Raw genomic sequence first — 21692 nt, forward strand, 5'->3', positions numbered from 1 at the left:
GATTTGAATCTTTTTTGTGTGGAGTTTTTTACAATGTTTATCCAAAGGGAAATGTTGTCAAATGAACTGTTTAGTGGTACCTTGCCCCCTGATGTGTGGGATCCCTCTTGTTCAGGTAAGGCTCCCCCCTCTCAACCATCCCTTCTCTGTGTTGCTGTCTCCCATCCCACCTACCCTGTTCTCAATACTTGACAGTACCCCCACCAAAGTAGTTTAAATATCTTGGAGCAGTGTCTGGGGACTGCTTTGGTTATGTTGATCAGGGATGTGTCTGCCTCTTGTGGGGCCCACTTTCACACATAGCAAGCATTGACAAAGTTATTTAACAAAAGAGCTATGTCACAGCAGCACTTCATGTCACAGATTTTTTTAATATAACTTTCAGCCATGTTGCACAGCAGCTGCTGTAGAACATGGCTGAAGTTTTTTTTTTAAGTGCTATGACGCGGCGGTTAGCATTAAACACAACACAGCTCTTTTATTTTAATACATCTGAGGTAAACAGGTGTGACTCTGTGTTTATATTATTGTAAAAGACCAATAATATTCTGTTTTTCTCGTAGTATGAAGCACACGACAACCAGTGGTATGCAAAGAAACACACGGTTGTCAGATGAAGTTGTGATGCCCGGATTAGTACCTGAATTCGAGGCCAGCAATTAAACTGCCTGAGCACTTTTTTTCCTGTTTTTGCAAACATCCACTGGCTCTTTGTTTACAGTATCAAAAGGGTTTAGAACGGCTAACTCAGCAGCAATGCAGAAGATGTGGAAGTACAGAGGTTCATCCTACTCCAGTCTGGGAATCCTCCAGGGCACCCAACAGCTGCTATCAGTGGCTGCCATACATTAAGTTTTCTTAAAGCACCTGCTAACTTTCACACTTGCCGAAAAGTCCCCTTGACTGGTAATGCAAGCAAAGCAGGGTTTTCAGAAAAGCACTAAGGTTCACCACTCAGTATAAATGTGTTCATGGTGCCACTAGCCTGGTGGCCATGCAGTGCTTCAATATACTTTTGTTAGACCTGTGGACCTTAGAGATGTCTTTTGCCTTCTATTTTTGCTGATTCTTTTTGTTGTCCATAGAAATCTGACGACTTTATAACTGCTAACCAGTGCTAAAGTACATGTGCTTCTCCCCTAAAACATGATGACATTTGCTGCAGATTGGTATTTTGTGTTGTGCTGATAAGTCCCCTGTAAAAGTGATATACCATATTTCGAGGACCTGCAGAAATGCTGCTAGTGGCTGCAGCACTGATTGTGCCACCCACTGAAGTAGCCTTTCAAACCTTTCTCACACCTGCCACTGCAGTGCCTGTGTGTGCAGTTTACTGCCACTTCAACTTGGCATTTAAAACTATTTTCCAAGCCTTAATCTCCCCTTTTATTGCACATAAATCACCCCTAAGTTAGGCCCTAAGTAACCTTTAGGGTAGGGTGCTATGTAAGTATAAGGTAGGACATGTGCCTTTACATTTTATATGTCCTGATGGTGACAAACAACATGTTTCATTTTTCTCTACTGTGAGGCCATTCCCTCCTATAGGTCAGCAATGGGATTTCCTTAATACATTTTTAAGCTGTCATTACTGGTCAGAGAGGAGTAGCTTGTTCATGTTTGATATGTTTGGAATGGTAATGATAAATACTCCTTACTTGTGAAGTTCAATTTAACACTACTGTTTTGTAAGTTCCACTTTTTGAAAGAGGACATTGCTCTGTCATTACTGCTCTTTGTGCCTGACGGCCTGTCTCCAGTACACACCTGGGTTGGGTGACAGCTACATTTGGTACATTCACTCTAGACAGCCACAAACACAGGGCAGTGAGATTTATATGCATTATGAGGAGTATTTATCTGCACTCATCTGCATTCTGATGGGTCTTCTTAGGCAGGGAGGAATGAGCTGGTTAGACACACTTCAATAGGTAGTGTCCTGTTTGCACACAAAGCATTGATTCACACCCACAGGTAGCATGGCAAATAGGACTGTGTTGGAAGGGATCCTTGGTCCCTTCAGGGAGTTCTGACCCCTTAAAATCTGGATGTTAAACTGAGCCTCTGTTAGAAGGACTGCTGTGCTGCTTAAATGACTCAACTAGACTGCTTTTCTGCTTGTTGCCCTTCTGTCTGCTGGACTCTGCCTTCCCTCCAAGTGATCTCCAAGGGCTTGTTGGCTTTCCTCCTGTTTTCTGAAGTCTCAGGGATACAAAAGACTTCCTGGAATTGTGCTAGTGCTGCTGGACTCTGCATTCTTCTGTGAGTCCTAACCTTGCCTCAAGTGCCCCTTCCAAGTTCTGTGCTACAGAAGTGGGTTCTGCAGCTGATTTCTACAAAACCGGAATATTGCATCGACTGCGTGAGAAAATCCTCCACATCGCCCTTCCACACCGACGCTGAGGCTGCACGGTGATAGCAGTCCCACAGCCTGCACAGCTCAACGACTGCACTCTGCGTGGCTCGATGAAGCATTGCATTCACTTCAATGGCGCTCGGCAACGACCCAGGACCCCTTTTGCGCAGCTTGAGGATGATGCAGTCGACTCTCAACATCAATTAACGCTTCATCCAAGGTATTTCTTCAGCAGGTCCTTCCGGGATCCTGTAGCCAGCCTGCTATCAATCGCAGTTTGCCTGAACATTGGATCTGAAACAGTCTCTTGTGACCTCAAGTAACCTTTTGACTACTAGTCACTTTAAAACTCTATTTTTGCATTTAATTAAAAAAATTCCTATCTCGACTTCTACTGACTTGAGTTTTGTTGTTTTGGTCTTATTTTGTCCAGATAACTATTCTCCATATTTCTAAACCTTCGTGGAGTCTTTTGTGGTCCATTCATTGTGTTACTTTGTGTATGTGTGTTTTGCGCAAATACTTTACACATAGCATCTTTAGAGATTGCACTCTGCAAAGTTATCAGAGGCTGACACAGTTTATGTTTTAGTGTGCATCTAGCTTACCCTAACTAGAGGTGTTGTTCCTGCTAATCCTTTATGCATACATCAGCCACCCAGGAATCCCATTTCAAGCAAGATTCAGTTGAAATTTTAACACCAGGCAAAACTTGCTTTCTTTGGGCAATACTTGATGTGACTGAGTCTAAACTTTACTGGGCACACACGTCCCTGTGCGCATGAAGACGTGTACTATCATTAAGTGCTTCAACACCCCGCATATGGGTTGTGAGTGCTATTAAAGTGCTACAAATACAACCTATGGTGTCTGGTTTAAAGATATCTTTTCAAACCTATATGGACATATGCATTTTATGATTTAATCATATATTGACTTTGAAACATCTTGGGCCTGCTCCCCTCCACCCTTGATTGTGGTGGCTCAGTTGATTATTGCATCCATTACTGATATCTGTGTATGAACCCAATACTCAGGAGCAAGAAATTCTGATACGTCTATTCAATCTAACATCCCTCCGTTGCTGATGAGAGCACCATTATGATGCGTGTCAATGTTCCATCTGTTAGCGTTCAGTAGTTTTTATCGGTGACTGAGCCCGATATTCTAGCTATTTTGAAATCATTGAAATCTGGCTCACCCACCGATCAATGCCCGGCTCGCGTCTTGGCACGGGGAGCAGAGGTGGTTAGCTCAGAGGAAACTGAAATCATTAATCTCTCCCTTCAGACGGCCATTGTTTCTATGTGTTGAAAGCAGGCCAAACGTTTACCGCTTATTAAAAAAAACATCGGTTCCAGTCAATTATCGCCTCCCTCCTGCCAGCTTTGGCAAAAGTGTGTGAGAAGGTGGTATTTCGTCAGCTGGAGGCTTTTCTGGAAACATTCAATGTTTTGCACCCTGCTCAATCCGGGTTTCGAGCCTCCTACAGCACGGAGGCGGCACTGATTGAAATGACTGAGGCAATCAGGGAGTGCCTAGACGGAGGCGGCAGGGCAGCTGTAATTTTGTTGGACCTCTCTGCCGCCATCAACTTCTTCTTGCCCGGCTGTCATCCATTAGCATTATTAGCTCCGCACTGGATTGGATTGCATTGTTCCTGGCCAACCGTAATCAGCAGGTCTGGGTGCCCCCCTATTCGTCCTCAATGAGGAAACTTTCCACTGGAGTACCTCAGGGCTCTACGTTAAGCCCTTTGCTTTTCAACATCTATCTGACCCCCTGATTTTTTTAGCGGAGGAACTGGGTGCAAAAATTATAGCCTACGCAGATGACACCCAGCTGCTATTCACTTGGAGGGGCTCAGATTTGGATACTAAGATCGCTCAGACTTGCCTCTCATAGGTTTTTCGCTGGCTTGCACATGCACAACTTAAGTGCAACGAGGAAAAATTGGAGGTACTCCTATATAGTCAGTTCCCCCCGCTTTCAGAGAATCACTGTGGCCTCCCAATGTACCTTGTCCTGGCTCTGTGGGGGATCCGGCAAAAAACATGGAAGTCTGGTTTGGGGAAGATTTACGGTTTGAAGTGCATATTAAAAAACTCACAGGAGTTTGCTTTGGTACCCTCAAGGCCCTTTGAAGATTCTTTCCTCTGCTTCCGAGAGAGGCTAAAGAAATTGTAGCGCGTGCCCTTATCCTTTCCCTCCTCGATTATGCCAATGCTCTGTTCATTGGCATTCCGGCCTATCTGGTTAAGAAACTCAAGATCATACAGAATGCCGTGGCTAGACTCCTGTTTAACATCTCGCGGAGATCTAGTGTCTGGTAACATTTGCGTGATCTGCATCGGCTACCAGTGGCCCAGCGGGTGCAATTTAAGGCCCTCATTCACAGGGCCATACATGGTCATGGGCTAGCGTATCTGAGGAGACGTTTTGTCTGGTATACGCCGAACCGCCCTCTGCGATCTGCCACTCAGTGCTGGCTGGTCATTCCACGGTTTCACAGGACGTGCTTATGTGGCCAGTCCATCTCTGTGAGAGCAGCTGCTGCCTGGAACGCTCTCCCTGTGGAGCTACAGCTTACTCAGCACTTCGGGCTGTTTAAAAAAACTCTAAAAACTCATCTCTTCAAAATGGTTAACTAAGTTTTTCTGCCCACTCTCTCACTGTATCGCACTCATCATGACGCTCTAGAGTATTTGAGCGCAATATACTCTGTATAACATAACATATAACATAACGTAGTGCTTAAAAACATCCCTTGGTGAAGACTTGCTCTATGTTTTATGAGTGCATCACAAGGATGGTTTACACACTGTTAATATTTTATTATATATGTTATCCTGATTCCAAATGTTAATAGGACCTGTTTTGGATACAATAGCTCAGAGTTAATCCACCAGTTGCAGAAAAATGTGGTCTGTCTTTCAAAGAATCAAATATGGACTGACTCTGTCTTTCATCCTTCGAACGCTGGTGTAAAAAAGAGTAGGTCCATTGATTATTATAATGACAGAACTTGTTTGTTAAAGCATTGCAGGAAAGTTTTGTTAATGGTAGTAAAAACTAGTACCACTAACTTGGGGAATAGCAACACATGTAATCAATAGCGGTACAAAGATAAACTCTTCTGTGCTTTGCTAGTTGCTAAAACTAAAACCAACAAACATTGGCAAAGCCATTGGTATTGCTTATGCGAGATCTATTGGCTGTCTTAATGTGTTTTTTCCATGTTGCAAAACAGCACAGCTGCTGTGCAAAATGGCTAAAAGTTAAGAAAATAAAAGAGCTATGACATGGTCAATGCTGACAGCATGATATTACTTTTTTTCTTACCTTTCATCCTTTTTGTACAGAAGATGCTATGCATCGTGGCTGAATGTTTGACAAGAATGTTAAGTAGAGTGCTGCTGCATCTTAGCTCTTATTTAAATGGGGAACATCGTTTACAATGAAACTTTTACCACGCACTACCATTACAACGCAGGAATTACAACGAAAGTAAGGGTGGGTGTAAAATCCGTTTCGGGGGCGAATTTGCGGATTTTCTGCGATTTCGCGATCCGCGAATCTCGCGAAATCGCGGTCTAATCCGCGAATCAGCGGGGACGAATTTTCAGCCTAGCAAGGGTTACAGCAGCAGGTGCAAAAGTTGAACCTAATTTCTTTGTAACCTTTTACAAAAGGGTTACAAAGAAATTAACTTCAACTGGAGCACCTGCTGCTAAGTGCTTCCTGGTGCCTCGTTGCCTGCTTGCAACTATTCTCTGACCCTGCTCTGACCCTTGAAGCAGGGTCAGAGAATAGTTACAATTAGGCAACGAGGCACCTGTCCAAGGAATTAAACCTCATCAGGAAGCACTTACAGATATAAAAACAGGAAGAAGGGAGAGGATGGCAAATACACCCATTTTGAGTTGTCAGGAGGGGTTAAACTAAAAGAGACCTTTACAGCACAATTTTCATATGCATTTTGCTAAAAATAAAAAGCTGTATGTTCTGTAGGGGCAACTCAGGAATCTGGCCCTTCAGAGATCCGGCCTCTCTTTCTTTCTCTCGTTCTCTCTCTCCCTCTCTTTCTCTCTCTTTCTCTCTATCTATCTCTCTCTCCCTCTCCTTTCTTGCTCTATTTATCTCTTTCTCTCTCTCTTTCAAGTCCTTCCTCTTTCTCTGTTTATCTCTTTCTTTCTCCGTTGTTCTCTCTCTCTTTCTCTCTATCTCCCTCTCTTTCTCTCTCTCACATCCTCTCTTTCTCGCTCTCTCTCTCTTTCTCTCTCTTTCTTTCTCTCTCACTCTCCCTCTTTCTCTCTCTCTTTTTCCTTCTCTCTCTCATCCTCTCTCTCTCTCCCTCTCTGAGTGTCTTTCTCTCTCTCTTTCCATGTCTCTCTCTCTCTTTCTCTCTCTCTTTTACTTTCTTGCTCTTTCTCTGTCTCTTTCATTCTCTCTTTCTCTCTCCCTCTCTTTCTCTCTCTCGATCCCGCTCTCCTCTTCTCTTTCCCTCTCTCTCTCTCTCCCTTTCTCCCTCTCTTTCTCTCTTTCACTTTCTTGCTCTTTCGCTGTCTCTCTCTTTCTTTCTCTCTCATTCTCTCTCTCCCTGTTTGTTTGTTTGTTTGTTTGTTTCTTTCTTTCTTTCTTTCTTTCTTTCTTTCTTTCTTTCTTTCTTTCTTTCTTTCTTTCTTTCTTTTCTTTCTTTCTTTCTTTCTCCCCCCCTCTCTCTCTTACTCTCTCTTTCTCTCCCTCTCTTTCCCTTTCTCTCCCTTTCACTTTCACTTTCTTGCTCTTTCTCTGTCTGTCTGTCTCTTTCTTTCTTTCTTTCTCTCTCTCTTTCTTTCTTTCTTTCTTTTTCTTTCTTTCTTTCTTTCTTTCGTTCTTTCTTTTTTTCTTTCTTTCTTTCACTCTCTCTCTCCCTCCCTCTCTCTCTCTCTCTCTCTCTCTATCTCTCTCTCTTTCTCTCTTTTGAAACATTGCAAAGATCTCGTAGATGACAAAGTACAAACTAGCATTTGCAATGCAATAGGTCTCGCATGTTTTGTATTTACGTGAATTGGCTGTATTGATATTACAAATTACAATGGCTTCTAATTTTTTAAAATAATTAATACTTAAATAAAAAAGAGATTTTAATTTATAATGGCAATAGCTTAAACTTTTGTAAATAACTTTTGTGAAGATTATGTTCAGTGTATTTTATTGTGATGAAAATCCAAGAACAGAAGTGAAATATTAACATCTTTTTGTGACATTTGTAATAAAGTTTGAAACATTGAGAGAACATTTTTGAACCAGTTGTTGTTGAATGGTTGCGCAGATTGATGCTGGGGTGGCGCTAAGTGGTGCTGTGGTGGTGCTGAGTGGTGCTGTGGTGATGCTGAGTGGTACTGTGGTGGTGCTGAGTGATACTGGGATGGTGCTGAGTGATGCTGGGGTCGTGCTGAGTGGTGCTGTGGTGGTGTTGAGTGATGCTGTGGTGGTGCTGAGTGATGCTGTGGTGGTGTTGAGTGGTGCTGTGGTGGAGCTGAGTTATGCTGGGGTAGCGCTGAGTGAAGATGTGGTGATGCAGAGGGCAGAAAGGCACAAAAAGCAGTCTAACAAAGGGCAGGAGGGCAGAAAAACAAGGGAAAAACGAGTATAACAGAGGGCAGACGGGCACAAAAAAACAGTCTAACAGAGCACAGAAGGGCCGAAAAACAAGGGAAAAACGAGTCTAACAGAGGGCATAAGGGCACAAAAAACGAATCTAACGGGGCAGAAAGGCACAAAAACGAGTCTAACAGAGGGCCGAAGGGCACAAAAAACGAGTCTAACAGAGGGCAGAAGGGCACAAAAACAAGGGAATAATAGAGGGGCGAATGGCACAAAAAACGAGTATAACAGAGGGCAGAAAAACAAGGGAAAAATGAGTCTAACAGAGGGCACAAGGGCACACAAAACGAGTCTAACAGGGGGCAGAAGGGCAGAAAACAAGGGAAAAACGAGTCTAACAGAGGGCAGAAGGGCACAAAAAACGAATCTAACAGGGGGCAGAATGAATCCCGCCCTGCATGTTTGTCCACGAAGATGCCACCTTTTTGTGCAATACCTCTACTCAACTGGAGTACTTTCTACTGTCTAATCAGTAAGTACTCCCTTGTTGGCTAAATGTATAGGGGCAGATTTACAATAACTGGCGCATCCCCAGGGATGCGCCAGTTATTGTGCGCTGCAGCTCCGCCACCCATGGTGCGCCGCATTTACAATGCGGCGCACCATGTGGCAAAAACGGCACAGATGCGTCACGCATCTGTGCCGTAAAAGCAGCGCATTGCTGGAGCTCCAGTAATGCTCTGGGGTGGCCCTATCTCCCCAATGCTGCATCAAACCTTGCGCCTGATTCAAGCAGGCGCAGGGTTTTGACGCAGCATTGGCCTAAAAGTGACTGAGTGAAATCTTGTAGATTTCACTCAGCCACTTTTAGGAGGCTGAGTCGGAACGCCTCCTGATGGCCCATGGCTTTACAACGTGACGCATCTCAGAGAGATGCGTCACGTTGTTAATACCCAGCACCATGGCGCATCTTTTGTGCTGCCGCTGCGTCACAAAAGTTCTCGGTAGAGGGTGGCAGTGGTGGACCAGAGGGTGGCAGTGATGAACCAGAGGGTGACAGTGATGAACCAGAGGGTGGCAGGGGTGAGCCAGAGGGTGACAGTGCTGAACCAGAGGGTGGCAGTGCTGAACCTGAGGGTGGCAGGGGTGAACCAGAGGGTGGCAGGGTTGAACCAGAGGGTGGCAGGGGTGAACCAGAGGGTGACAGTGCTGAACCAGAGGGAATCAGTGCTGAACCAGAGGGTGGCAGGGGTGAATCAGAGGGTGGCAGTGATGAACCAGATGGTGGCAGGGGTGAACCCGAGGGTGGCAGTGGGGAACCAGAGGGTGACATGGGTGAACCAGAGGGTGGCAGTGGTGAACCAGAGAGTGGCAATGGTGAACCAGAGGGTGGCAGTGCTGAACCAGATGGTGACAGTGGTTAACCAGAGGGTGGCAGTGGTGAACCAGAGGTGCTGTGATGAACTAGAGGGTGGCAGTCGTGAACCAGAGGGTGGCAGTCATGAACCGAGGGTGGCAGTGGTGAACCAGAGGGTGAGAGTGCTGACCCAGAGGGTGGCAGGGGTGAACCAGAGAGTGGCAGTGGTGAACCAGAGGGTGGCAGGGGTGAACCAGAGGGTGGCGGGGGTGAACTAGAGGGTGGCAGTGCTGAACCAGAGGGTGGCAGTGTTGAATCAGAGGGTGGCATGGGTGAACCAGAGGGTGGCAGGGGTGAACCAGAGGGTGGCAGTGGTAAATCAGAGGGTGGCATTGCTGAACCAGAGGGTGGCAGTGGTGAACCAGAGGGTGGCAGTGGTGAACCAGAGGGTGGCAGGGGTGAACCAGAGGGTGGCAGTGGGGAACCAGAGGGTGGCAGTGGTGAACCAGAGGGTGGCAGGGGTGAACCAGAGGGTGGCAGTGGGGAACCAGAGGGTGGCAGTGGTGAACCAAAGAATGGCAGTGGTGAACCAGAGGGTGGCAGTGCTGAACAAGAGGGTGACAGTGGTTAACCAGAGGGTGGCAGTGGTGAACCAGAGGTGCAGTGGTGAACCTGAGGGTGGCAGTCATGAACCAGAGGGTGGCAGGGGTGAACCAGAGGGTGACAGTGCTGAACCAGAAGGTGGGAGTGGTGAACCAGAGGGTGGCAGTGGTGAACAAGAGGGTGGCAGTGCTGAACCAGAGGGTGACAGTGGTTAACCAGAGGGTGGCAGTGGTGTACCAGAGGTGCTGTGATGAACCAGAGGGTGGCAGTCATGAACCAGAGGGTGGCAGTGGTGAACCAGAGGGTGACAGTGCTCACCCAGAGGGTGGCAGGGGTGAACTAGAGAGTGGCAGTGCTGAACCAGAGGGTGGCAGTGGTGAACCAGAGGGTGGCAGTGGTGAACCAGAGGGTGGCAGTGATGAACCAGAGGGTGCTGTGCCCATAAACGACTGCATGGGTAACTTCGCCATGCAAGTGGCCCGCGAAGACGCAAAAAGCCCCGCGAACACGCAAAAAACCCAGCAAACAGGCAAAAACCCCGCGAACACGCAAAAAACCAAAAATCCGCAAATTCGAACAAATTCGCGAATTTTGCGGATCGTGAATTCGCAAATCCGCAATTTCTCGGATCGCGAATTCGCAAAATTCGCCCATGCATAAACGAAAGTCGTTGCAACGACTTTCGCTGGAGGGCGCCGTTGGATAGGGAATAGTTTAATTTTCTATCCAACACCTTCCTTACTATCCATGAGGACTGGAGTTGGAATAGAAAATTAAACTATTCCACTATCCAGCGCCCCCCAACGCAAGTCGTTGTAACGACTTGCGTTGTAATACCTGCGTTGTAAAGGCATGCTTGGTAAAAGCATGCGTTGAAATGTCATACATCCATTTAAATAACTTTCAGAAAATGCTTGTTCAGAATGAGATTGTATGTATTGGTAACAACATGCTTGAGCTAGTATTTATTTTTTCACACTCTGGAAGTTTTAACTTAATTTTGGAAAGGTTCTGAATGCCTCTGTGTGCATGACCACTAGAAGGAAATGCCTCTTTTTATATGCTCACCCCACGTTTTTGGTCTGATGTTGCGAGTTTCTAGACTCTGAGACTGCAATAAGGCCTACCAACCACACCTCAGTGCTAGTGCCCTGATCCCAAAATATGTATGTGATATTGGCTATACCCAATTGGCAGAGCCTAACTTATATGCAAGTCCCTAGTATATGGTATGGAGGGTAGGTGCAGCATTCAACTTAGAAGTTTGTCCCGGGGATTGCAGCACCAGTTGTGCCACCCTGGGTCTGACACCAGTGAAACAAGTTTCCCAGTCCAACACTGTAGACTGAAAGAGCAGTTTTAAACTGCTAGTCAGGCATATACACCATTGCTAAAGCCAAATCTCCCTCTGTAATATGTGAATGACACTCCTTTGGCAGGCCTACAGAGCCCAAAGGCAGGATGCAGCGTATTCCATGGAGAGAAAATGCATTGTACATGTTCTAGCAGTAAAATTGTGAAACTGTTGTTTTTACTGTGGGAAGACTTGGTCACTCCCTTGGCGAGTACAGGGATACATGCTGACATCTCCGCTGTGCTTACTCCTGGATGGTGTGACCAAAGTGGAAATTCCAAGGTATTAAATAACTTGCTACATCAAGCCCAACTAGATTCTCAAAATTTATATAACCAGTAATAGTGTACAACTTTAACAAATTGAAACATTGATGCCTTCAATTTCCTCTGCCCTGTTCCCGACAGAACCGTTGTTACACATATAAACCTGGAACCCAGGTTCTGAGGGTCACAGGGCCACCCCATTATAATTAATGACCGTAACATTTTCAGCAAGAGCTTGAACCGCAAACAGCTTTCTGCCCTCCTAACGAGAAGGGCTAATGACTCCCAAAAAAGGAGACAATAGGGTCTGCGCTGGAGAGCGGTGTTACCTCCCCCCTGCAGGAAGCCACACTGGTGTTGGCCTAAAATGTGACCTTTAAACTAAAACCACCTTTGAAACACATGTGGGGAACACTTGGTGAGAGACAGCCCCATTCTTTAGGCAGACTAGCTGACACCTGGAAAGGAGAGGGGAAAGCCGTTATCTACCCCGTTTATCAAGGGTATGTAGCCTCCTTGGTAGCCACACCTCTGGAATGGGATAGGGAGCTCTTCACATGATAGAGGAGTTCTGCCATACTGAGAGTGGGCAGACTAGTGCATCTTCGGATGGCCAGATGGCACACTTCGCAAGAATGGGTCATCAGGAGGAAAAGAGCTTCGTAGCCCATTGGCCACTACCAGCGTCTCCCCTGAGGGCACTTTCTGAGCATACATAGGGCACCTTCGGCATCCACAACTCATATCACAACAGGACTGAAGAAGGAATGCTTTGCTTCACTGTGCAACTGGAAAAGTGTGGCTGCACCGGTGTTGGCTGCACAGGTGTTGGCTGCCCCTGCTGAATCTTGTGGCTAGCAAAGAAGAGGGGCTGTTAATGTTGCGTCCTGCTTGTGGAGAAGTCGTCTTCATAGCCCAGTCAAAGCAAAGAGACTCCAAGAGTGAGTTGACTGACCTCCTGTTCACAGCACAGGGCCACAACAACTATGGGCAAGTTGGTAGCTCAGAATCCTTAGATGTTTGCCAACCACTGCCATGCAGCACCAGAGACCAGGACATGATGCTCAAACATGCACCAAAATTCAATGAACCTGGGAGAGTTGTCAGAGTGCAGCTTGGTCACCCAGAAGCCAAGTTACTGCCCATAGGATGCTTTGGCTGTAACCACTATACTGGCTACTGGTACTCCAGTGGCAATTGGATTTCTACCAGCACCTGGAGGATTTCGAGGGACATCAACCCTGTGACCAGGAATACCTCCACTTCTTCATGGACTGAAGAGTATCCGCAGGAGGAAACCCTGTCAACCACGTCACATCCACAGCATACTTGAGCATCTTCAGGATCCTTCATCCCTTGTCTTCCATAGGAATCCACTGGTGATTTTGAGGGCTTGCTGGCCCCCTGACTGGCTCTTATAGGAGTTGGTCACTTAAAATGACTCAAAGTACTCAAATACAACAAGCCAAACCTTTTGATAAAAACATTTGTAAGTGTTACATTCTCTGAATTTGCCAGTTCTTGTTTATGGTTGAGTGAAATGCATCGATTTACAATACCTTGTAGATTCTATACCTCTGCAACCCTCCAGTGGATTTTTCTTTTCGTGGTGTGTAAAAATACCTAAAAATATAGTCTATTGTTATAAATTGGAACTCTTGAATGTCTTATTGCTCAGAGCCGCAGCTACTCAGAGTTGACCACAAATGAAACCTACTTGTCCTAAAGGGGTTGGTAAGTGTATTAACCACATCCGTGCGGCAGGAATTTCAGCACTGTGCTGAACATTCCTTAACTGGGTGTGGTCGTGATGGAACCATTCCGTCATCAGCACAGCTCAACCGTGACTGATGACGGAATGGTTCCGTCACCCGCATCGAAAGGGCTAAACAAACCATATAATATAGTACATGTCCTCACAACCATGTTCGAAAATAAAAGATCATGTCCTAGTGAATGCTTTTTCTATCTCACTGAATGTATGATCAGGGCCCTTTTCCTTTATTTATTTCAAAGGTTTTATATGGCGCTGGATAGACACAGGGTTAGAGTGCTTTACAATATTAATTGTGAGAAATTGGGTTGTTGGTTGAGGGGGCCGAAACTTTCCTCAAGTAACAGCCTAAATCCTTGTCAAGATAATCCACAAAAAGTCACTACATTAACCTGTTCAGTAACTCTCTGGTAGCTTGGCATGAATGTTTCCGGTCCAGGGATGACATGGCTTGGCAGTTCAGGCTGGACTGTTCCCATGAGGCACAGGGTCAGACTCATTTGCATATGGCCATGTCTGAACTGGGGTGGCGTAGTAAGCTAAAGAATGATGATGGATTAAACCCTGATCAGTTGACTAGGGGTGAGTGCTTGCAATGTTCAACACTCGGTCCATCATCTTCTTTGCTTTTGATTTGTTCGCCCTAAGTTGGCAGGTTATGGCCAGACATGGGTCCCTTGCTCACTTTGCCACTGGATTCAAGCTAGCCTGGCTGAGGACGGCTGATTAGCCAATAACCGGCCCCAGGATGTTTGTTTCCAGTCCAAGGAAGACATGGTTTGGCAGTTCAGGCTGGACTGTTCCTATGAGGCACTGGATCAGACTGATTTACATATGGCCATGTCTGAACTGGGTTGGCGGAGTGAGCTAAAGAATGATGATGGATTAAACCCACATCAGTTGACTGGGGGTGAGTGTTTGCAATGTTCAGCACTCCGTCCATCATCCCCTTTGTTTTTGCTTTTTCATTACCAGGCCATGTAAAAATTAAAAGTACATGACCACTTTTTAAAATACAATGTGCCTTGCCCTATAGGATGCAGAGGGCCTATCTTAAGGGTCATTTATATCTGTTAAAAAGTGAGTTTTAGGTCAGGCAAGGGGGTTATTTGCCAAATTGGCATAGTAAAACTGCTCACAGGCTGCAATGGCAGGCCTGGGACATATTTTGAGGGAATACTTAAGTGCGTAGCACGATAAGTGCTGCAGGCCCACTAGTAGCATGTAGTTAACTGAGTCAAGATAAACAGTATACCACTTTACTAGGGAATTATAAGTAATTTAGATATACCAATCAGGTGTAAGCCAATTTTACCATGTTTTAGGGAACAAGCACTGGCACTCTGGCACTGGTTAGCAGTGGTAAATTGTTCAATTGCAGAGAGTCCTAAGGCCACCAAAAATGAATTCAGCAAAACAAGAGGTGAGAAGGCACACTCTTGAGGGTGACCCTGCAGTGATGACCAAGTGCAACACTGATCAGTTAAAGAAGCTGTTTAAATCTCAAGTGTCCTGTTGTGTACATTTCATACATGAATAAACTACAGTATTTTAAAAAATAAAGTTTGAGCTTGATTTTATATTTGACCTCTGTCAAACTTCAATTAAATAAAGTATTTTCCATTCTATTCTCTCTTTCTCTTTGCCAGATCTTTCCATAGAAGATGGTGACCACGATTTAGAGAAAGATTTGGAAAGCGATGATCCAGTAAATCAAGAAGAAGTATGTTCCTCTGAAATCTCTATTGCCAATGTCATGAAAATTATTTATAAAATACAAATGACGTCATACATTTCTATACGAATGAACATTAGTTAAAATGTAATTATCACTTGCATGACAAATGAGATTTTTATGGCGTAATCTTTCATATATTGGCTCGAGCTCCTTGAAACAGTAGCGAACTGAAAGAAGCGTTTCCAATCATTCTTTGGTAGCTGGGAATACAAAACTATTGAACATTTCTAAATTTGCCATATGGTAAGGCTGGGCTGACAAACAAACTAATTGTATGTTTACAGAGCCTGTAATTCAAAACCTCAAAGGGCCTCATTCTGACTGGCGGATTGACATCGGCACGCCGCTGGTGGTGGTCAGCCTGACATCGCCTGCATCAGCCCGACCACTGGATTACAATTTTGGTGGTTGGAGCGAGTTGGGTGGCCCACCCCCGACATGCTCAGGTGGTCGGAGTCTAATCCCTACAATGGGTGCGATCTTTTTCTGAGGCAATGCTGTAGGGATTAGGATCTGCCTTTACCTCAGCCTTTACATGGTTGTCCCTCTGCCGTTTCAAGGCCGACTTTGGGGCCCCCAAGCAGCGCCCCTGTCTTCCGTGGATGATTTGACTGTGGCCAGGAGGGCACATGTGGTGGCCTCCAAACATCCAAACACCATGTGCAAGGCACCATATGGTGTCTGGAACACGATGCATGGATTTAAAAAAAATGTTTTTTCTAATTAGGCCTTGCGCTGCTGAAAACTCAGGGCCACCGCGCAATCCGCAATTGGAAAGACATGTTTGTAATATGGTGGATAGTGCAGCTGACTACACGTGGGGCGGTCTCCATCACGCAACGTGTCCGTCTGCTATCGTAATGAGGGCCAAAAAGTATTTGTATTTGTAAATTCAGGACTCGCAGTGTATTAAAAGTATTTTGTGACTCAGAGGAACGTTTACACGTAATAAAAGGCCTTTATAAACCTTCCGATTGGCAAAGAGGAGGAAACGTGTGTTCTTGTGATTGAGAGTCTAGCATATATTGCAGTATATTACCTCTAATTGTACTTTGTTTTCTCTTGTGACCTGCACACTTGTCACTTTTTCCTCCTGTAATGCACTGTTTGCTACCTCATGTACTTTGTTTGCTCACAATTGTCACTTTTACCTCATGCTTTTGTATTTTGTTCACTTGTAATTTTCTGTTCCTATTGTGAAGCGCTCTGACGCCTTCGGGTAAAGTCCGCGCTATATAAAAACGTATAAATAAATAAATAAAAATAAATAAATTTAAGTTTCATAATGCCATGCACGAATAATTTGAGGGTCCTGTTGCAGTCACAAATCTTTAAGCACACCAACTACCATGTGCGGTATTGAATTCGCAAAGTAGAAGCTATCATTTTGGGGCAGTTAACTTTGTGAATGGTGGCAGATGACTTCAGGGGCATCAGAGAGCGGCTCATGAAACCACTGCAAACACTCGCTGAAAATATGGACTGCATGTGCACATTTTTTTTTAAAGAGGCCCCTTTCTCAAGCCTTCCAAGAACAACTTGCTATAGCCTTGTAGATTTTGCTGTGGATTTTTATTCATTAATATAAAATATTTTACAGTACCCAAGTGTTTCTGCCCCTATTTTCACACACACACAGGAATTGGGAGCACAAACATTCATCAAGATTATTGGATGCGGATTAGGCTTTAAGTGACCACTCAGAAAAAAAGGCAACAAAGACTGCTTGGAGAACCAGTGTTGGTTTGGATACTTGTTGGGGGAAACTAAATATCCTGCAGTCGGCGGATTTTGGTATGTTGTCACATACCCCAAAAACATGTGTTCATGTCTTCTTGGGATATCCAGATGAACCTAACACAGAGTAAGGCAAGAAAAGGGTACAGACATTTATCAGGGTGCTGCAGGTTTAGTATACTACTACGTATGTGTTGTGTGCTGCATCTGGTTCCACAAGATGCATGGTCCCCCAAGCATCTATCCTCTGTATCCATGCACAATAGAAGTATGTCTCACTGTGCCTTTACCGAGCTGCTGGCTTACATTGATCCGTTTTGCTTCAAACAGGGTTAGGAAATAGACTCCAGATTTTCAATGTTATTCTGCACCACATAAATTAACACCGAAAGCAAGCAGAGGTATTTCTTCAAGGTGTAATATACCTGTTGCATCATGACTTTTTTTAAATGTTCATTTTTCTTGATATGTTCCATCAGTTGCACTAAAGTTAAAACTTTAGCTGAATTGCTTGGTGTGCTTATCAAACAGACATTGCACAAAAGACATTCCTCATACTACTGGGTCAATGTAAAGAAAGCTACCTCATGTATTCTGGTGTGAGTTTTGGTGTTTCCATCTTCTGGTACTAAATTGTTCAAATAGGTACTAGTGCATGTGTAGTGTCGAGTCTCAAGGGGCCTGCAAATTAATAAACAGTTGAACATTAAGCAGGGATTTAATCAGGATGAAAAATCTGCGGGGTCTCTAAAAGGTGCATGCCTGTGTAATTCAGGGTGTGGCTTAAACATGCAAGATAAAAATGTGTGCTTCCCATAGTGTGTTACCCTACTCATATTTTGATGTTTCCCTGTGCTTTCTGTTATTGCGTCCAAATATAAACACAACAACTGATGTACCTAAAACAAGCCAGGACAATTAGCCTTCTCAATGGTTTTCAGTTTTATAAGATAAATGAGTTACTGCAATGATTATGTTATAAATAGTGTTGAAAATGTTTTAATTCTGAAATTATGAGACTGTGGATTAAACATTACTTAGGTCTGTCAAAGGGGTAGTTGTGTTCAGAGTGCCTCAATCACTCTTCTCTTCACCCCACCTTTTTCTGCAGTCTAGGCTACACACTTCCACCCTTTTTCTCTTCACCTATATCTGAAAATCCAATGTATTCATATCTTACAATTCATCTCTATCCACTTCAGCAGCGTTTTTTCATTCTCCCTTGTATGTACTTTTTCTCACCTCACTCTCTTCAATCCCTACCCCCAACACATCCAAAATGCCCCCACTCACCTCTACACCTTACATTTGCATTTACTTATGCCTTATCAGCATTTTAACCACTGTTTATCTCCTACATATGAGTTGAATCAGAGTTGCAACTGACATATGTGACCACTGCTCTGTGAACTCTGCGGAGAGACCAATGATGAGAAAACCATACATCTGTTGACAGCCACTGTGAGAAACCCACGCTGACATCAGCCTCATCTCCAGAACTCTCAATCGTAGTCCTTTATATGTGACTCAGTTCAAATCATTTGCTGTACAGCAGTACTCTGCTGCACAAAAAAAGTACGGAAATATATCATTCAAGAAATAACAAACACTTTTTAGGAATGGGAGATTAAGTAAAACGTGAAACAAAAACAGGAACCAAATTGCTGACTTGAATTACCTTGTCTATTAAATACCACGGATCATAACGTTGATGATAATCAGAGATACTTTAGTCAAGGTCGTCAGAGCAACACCAGGAGGCAACTGCCAAACTGGCAGAGAACATTCCAACAGATTCCGGTGGAACATTCAACATCCAGTGTCCCACTCAGAGCTCAAGTGTAACCCACAGATCTCACATAGACTGAGATTAAGACACCTTGACATGTTTTACTTTGATTTTTCAGAAAGCTGTGTTTATCTCCTTAAAGTTAAAAACATATTTAGGGTCCAATAAGCAACCTATTCAATGTTCGCTTATCATTACTATCATTTCTGAAATGTGGAGGGAACCAGCCCACTTAAAGCACTGAATGAAAGCATACTTTAGGTGTCTCAGAAAGAGTGTTTTGCTTAGATGTACATAACAAGTGTCACCACATAGTGGAGAACATGTACTAAGCAAAGGTCATTCAAGCTGTTCCCATGTTTTAGGTCAACAGAATGTGTGGCTGTATGGGCCACCATGAACCCCAATTGAAATACAAAAGTACACAGAGTGGGTTGGTGATGACAAGCATATCCTAGCAGAAGCTCTTATATCTGGGAGTTTACACTCATCTGGGCAACTAATGAAGCTGACAATCTAGGGCCTTTCCTACACAGTAACAACAAGTGATGCATTGCTACTTTGTGTCAGGTGCCTAAAATAAATTGTTTCACCATGGTTGTGGTAAACGTTTCACTACAAACATTTAAGCTGTAATAGCATTAAACAGTAACACTCTGTCTTGTCTGCTACACCCACGCACTCATTACCAGCAGACTAGACTAGGGTAACACCCTCTACGCCAGAATCAACTCAATCCCCTACGCAAGCTCCAAACCATCCAGAATGCTGCAGCCAGGCTCGTTCTAGGGACACCACGCCAAAAACATATGACCCAACACCTACGAAGCCTCCACTGGCTCCCTGTCAAGAAGAGGGTCACCTTCAAACTCCTCACCCACATCGGACCCAAATACCTCAACTACTGAGTAGGTTTCCACGTACCCAAGAGACACCTCCGCTCTGCTGACCTCGCCCTGGAATAGGTCCCCCGCATCCACAGAAGCAGAGCCTGCTGGAGAGCTTTATCCTTCGTATTATCTTGTGGCAAGGGCATTAGAGAAAGATGGCACAGCTGATTAAAGCAGCAAGTCAGACTTTCACAGTGCAGGTGGTCCTCGCCCAGTGTTTAATTTGAGCCAATGGTTCAAGGTGTGGCCCATAAGCACTCATTTATGGAGACCAGCCTTTCCTTATAAGACTTTGACCTAGAGCAAGAGAGAGGACAAAGAAAAATATGGAATTCACCACACCATATTCCATAGCTCTGCACACAGACTTCTAAGCAAAACAATGGCCCCTTGCACATACTGTTTTAAAAATAAACCACTGTACCCACCAGCACTTCAAAATAGGGATTGAGAACTCCCAGCAAGCGCCTGCACAGGGGTTATCCATATCTTAGAGATCCAAGGTACCCTCTCTGCCCCTCCAGAGGGATGCCTTCAGAGAGCCCACTGTGTGCACCACTTTTTGTGGCGCAGTCAGTGTGTCTCCTGAATGGCCTTATTGCCTCTACAATAAGGCACCAAGGAAAAATGTATTCCCCATTTGTATGGAGGTCAGGCCCCCATGCAAATGACGGAACACCTCTTTTGCACAGCCTTTGGGCTATCTACTCTTATTACCAATACCTCTATGTACATACATAGAAAGGAAACGGTGGCAGGACAAAAACATGAACATGTTCTTATGCACTGTGTATAGAGGTAAAAAAAGTAATAAAGAAGTTTGAAAACCGCGAAAGAGAATTTAGGAAATGTGAAAAAACTAAATGAGCTTAACTTGTTGCAGCACACAGCAGGTGCAAGTCGGTAAGAGGATGACATTATTTAAAATGCGGTACTGTTATATTTACAGTATAATTATCTTCATTTTCATTAAAGGCTAGAACAGGAAATGACCACTTGCTTAGTCTAGTCTTTCGGCCAATCTAACCTGTTGAAGTAACTAGAATTTTTATGCATTCCCGTCGTTGTGTCTGGCTGGCTCTAAACGACACAAGCCATATTGTAAAGAATTAGATTGTCCACCATTAGCTATTACCCACCATATCTTGCATTTGAGAGTAACCTTTAATTCAAACCAATATTTCTGCCACTACTTGTAACAATTAGGGCAAAAAGTGTTACAACTATGGACTTAGGCCCAGATCTCTGTACTGAGGTGAATGTATGACATTGTTCTGCATTCTGTACATCAATTGTTCTTTTTGCATTTGTCAACCCGAGTGGAATGAGTATGCTCAGACGTGAGTCTCATGCTCTCCATTCCACTGGAGTCAAGCTATCCTGGCTGATGAGAGCTAAAAGCCCGAAACCGGTCCTAGGATGCTTGTTTCCAGTCCAGGGAGGACCTGGCCTGGCAGTTCAGGCTGGACTGTTCCCATTGGGCGCAGGGTCAAGACTGATTTGCATATGGCAGGGTCCAAACTGGAAAGGCATGGTGAGCAACAAAACGATGGATTTAGGCCCAGATCTCTGTACTGGGGTGAGTGTATGACATTGTTCTGCATTCTGTCCATCAATCGTTCCTTTTACTACTTGTAACAAAGCAGTTTACGGTGACGTCATGGCAACGCGTTAGATTTAACAAAAACGGAATATAACAAATGCATACATATGTTACGTATATTTGCTCTCATGACTACCTTGTAACGAGAGATCACTGGAGGGGCTGCAAGTCCTATTTTGTAATAATAAAATCGCTTGCACGCATCCTTTGAAGCACTTTTTGTTGCACCCAGCAGTGCCTTGTAGGGCGCGATTCCTCCTACCCCCAGTGCCCAAGCATTGCAGTCATAACATCAGATGGCCTGCCCAGGGAAGGCACAGGAGACAAACATCTTTGGGTCTTCAGTTGTAGCCCCTCCCTCCCTGGCTCCTCTCTGTTGGATCTCATAAACCGAGGTTCAGCAGAAGGCTCTGCAAGTCTAAACAGATGAAAAGTTAGCCGTGATGATCACTAGGGAAACTCCTTGACCTGCTGTTCTCCCCGGTATTGTCTCAGAGTGGAATAGTTTCTAAGAGTGCCTTTTGGATCAGATTGTGCTCTTGTGCAGTGTGCTGATGCATGCCAGACAGCTGCATCCCGAGTGGGTCTGGCTCGCGGTGGCCATTCGTCACTGCCACTTCTTCCCTGCGCGCGAGT

General features: G+C 44.7%; 1 protein-coding gene across 2 annotated transcripts in view; it reads left to right on the forward strand.

The window, feature by feature from the left end:
• AGBL1 (AGBL carboxypeptidase 1) overlaps positions 1–21692 on the forward strand; it is a 3462078-nt gene that overhangs the window by 902263 nt on the left and 2538123 nt on the right. For both annotated transcript variants that reach the window (XM_086958112.1, XM_086958114.1), the window contains exon 9: positions 14949–15022. In XM_086958112.1, coding sequence (XP_086814238.1) covers positions 14949–15022 — 74 coding nt within the window. The remainder of the gene's footprint in view (positions 1–14948; positions 15023–21692) is intronic.

This window comes from Lissotriton vulgaris, chromosome 2_1, assembly GCF_964263255.1.
Source record: "Lissotriton vulgaris chromosome 2_1, aLisVul1.2, whole genome shotgun sequence".
Classification (NCBI taxonomy): Eukaryota; Metazoa; Chordata; class Amphibia; order Caudata; family Salamandridae; genus Lissotriton; species Lissotriton vulgaris.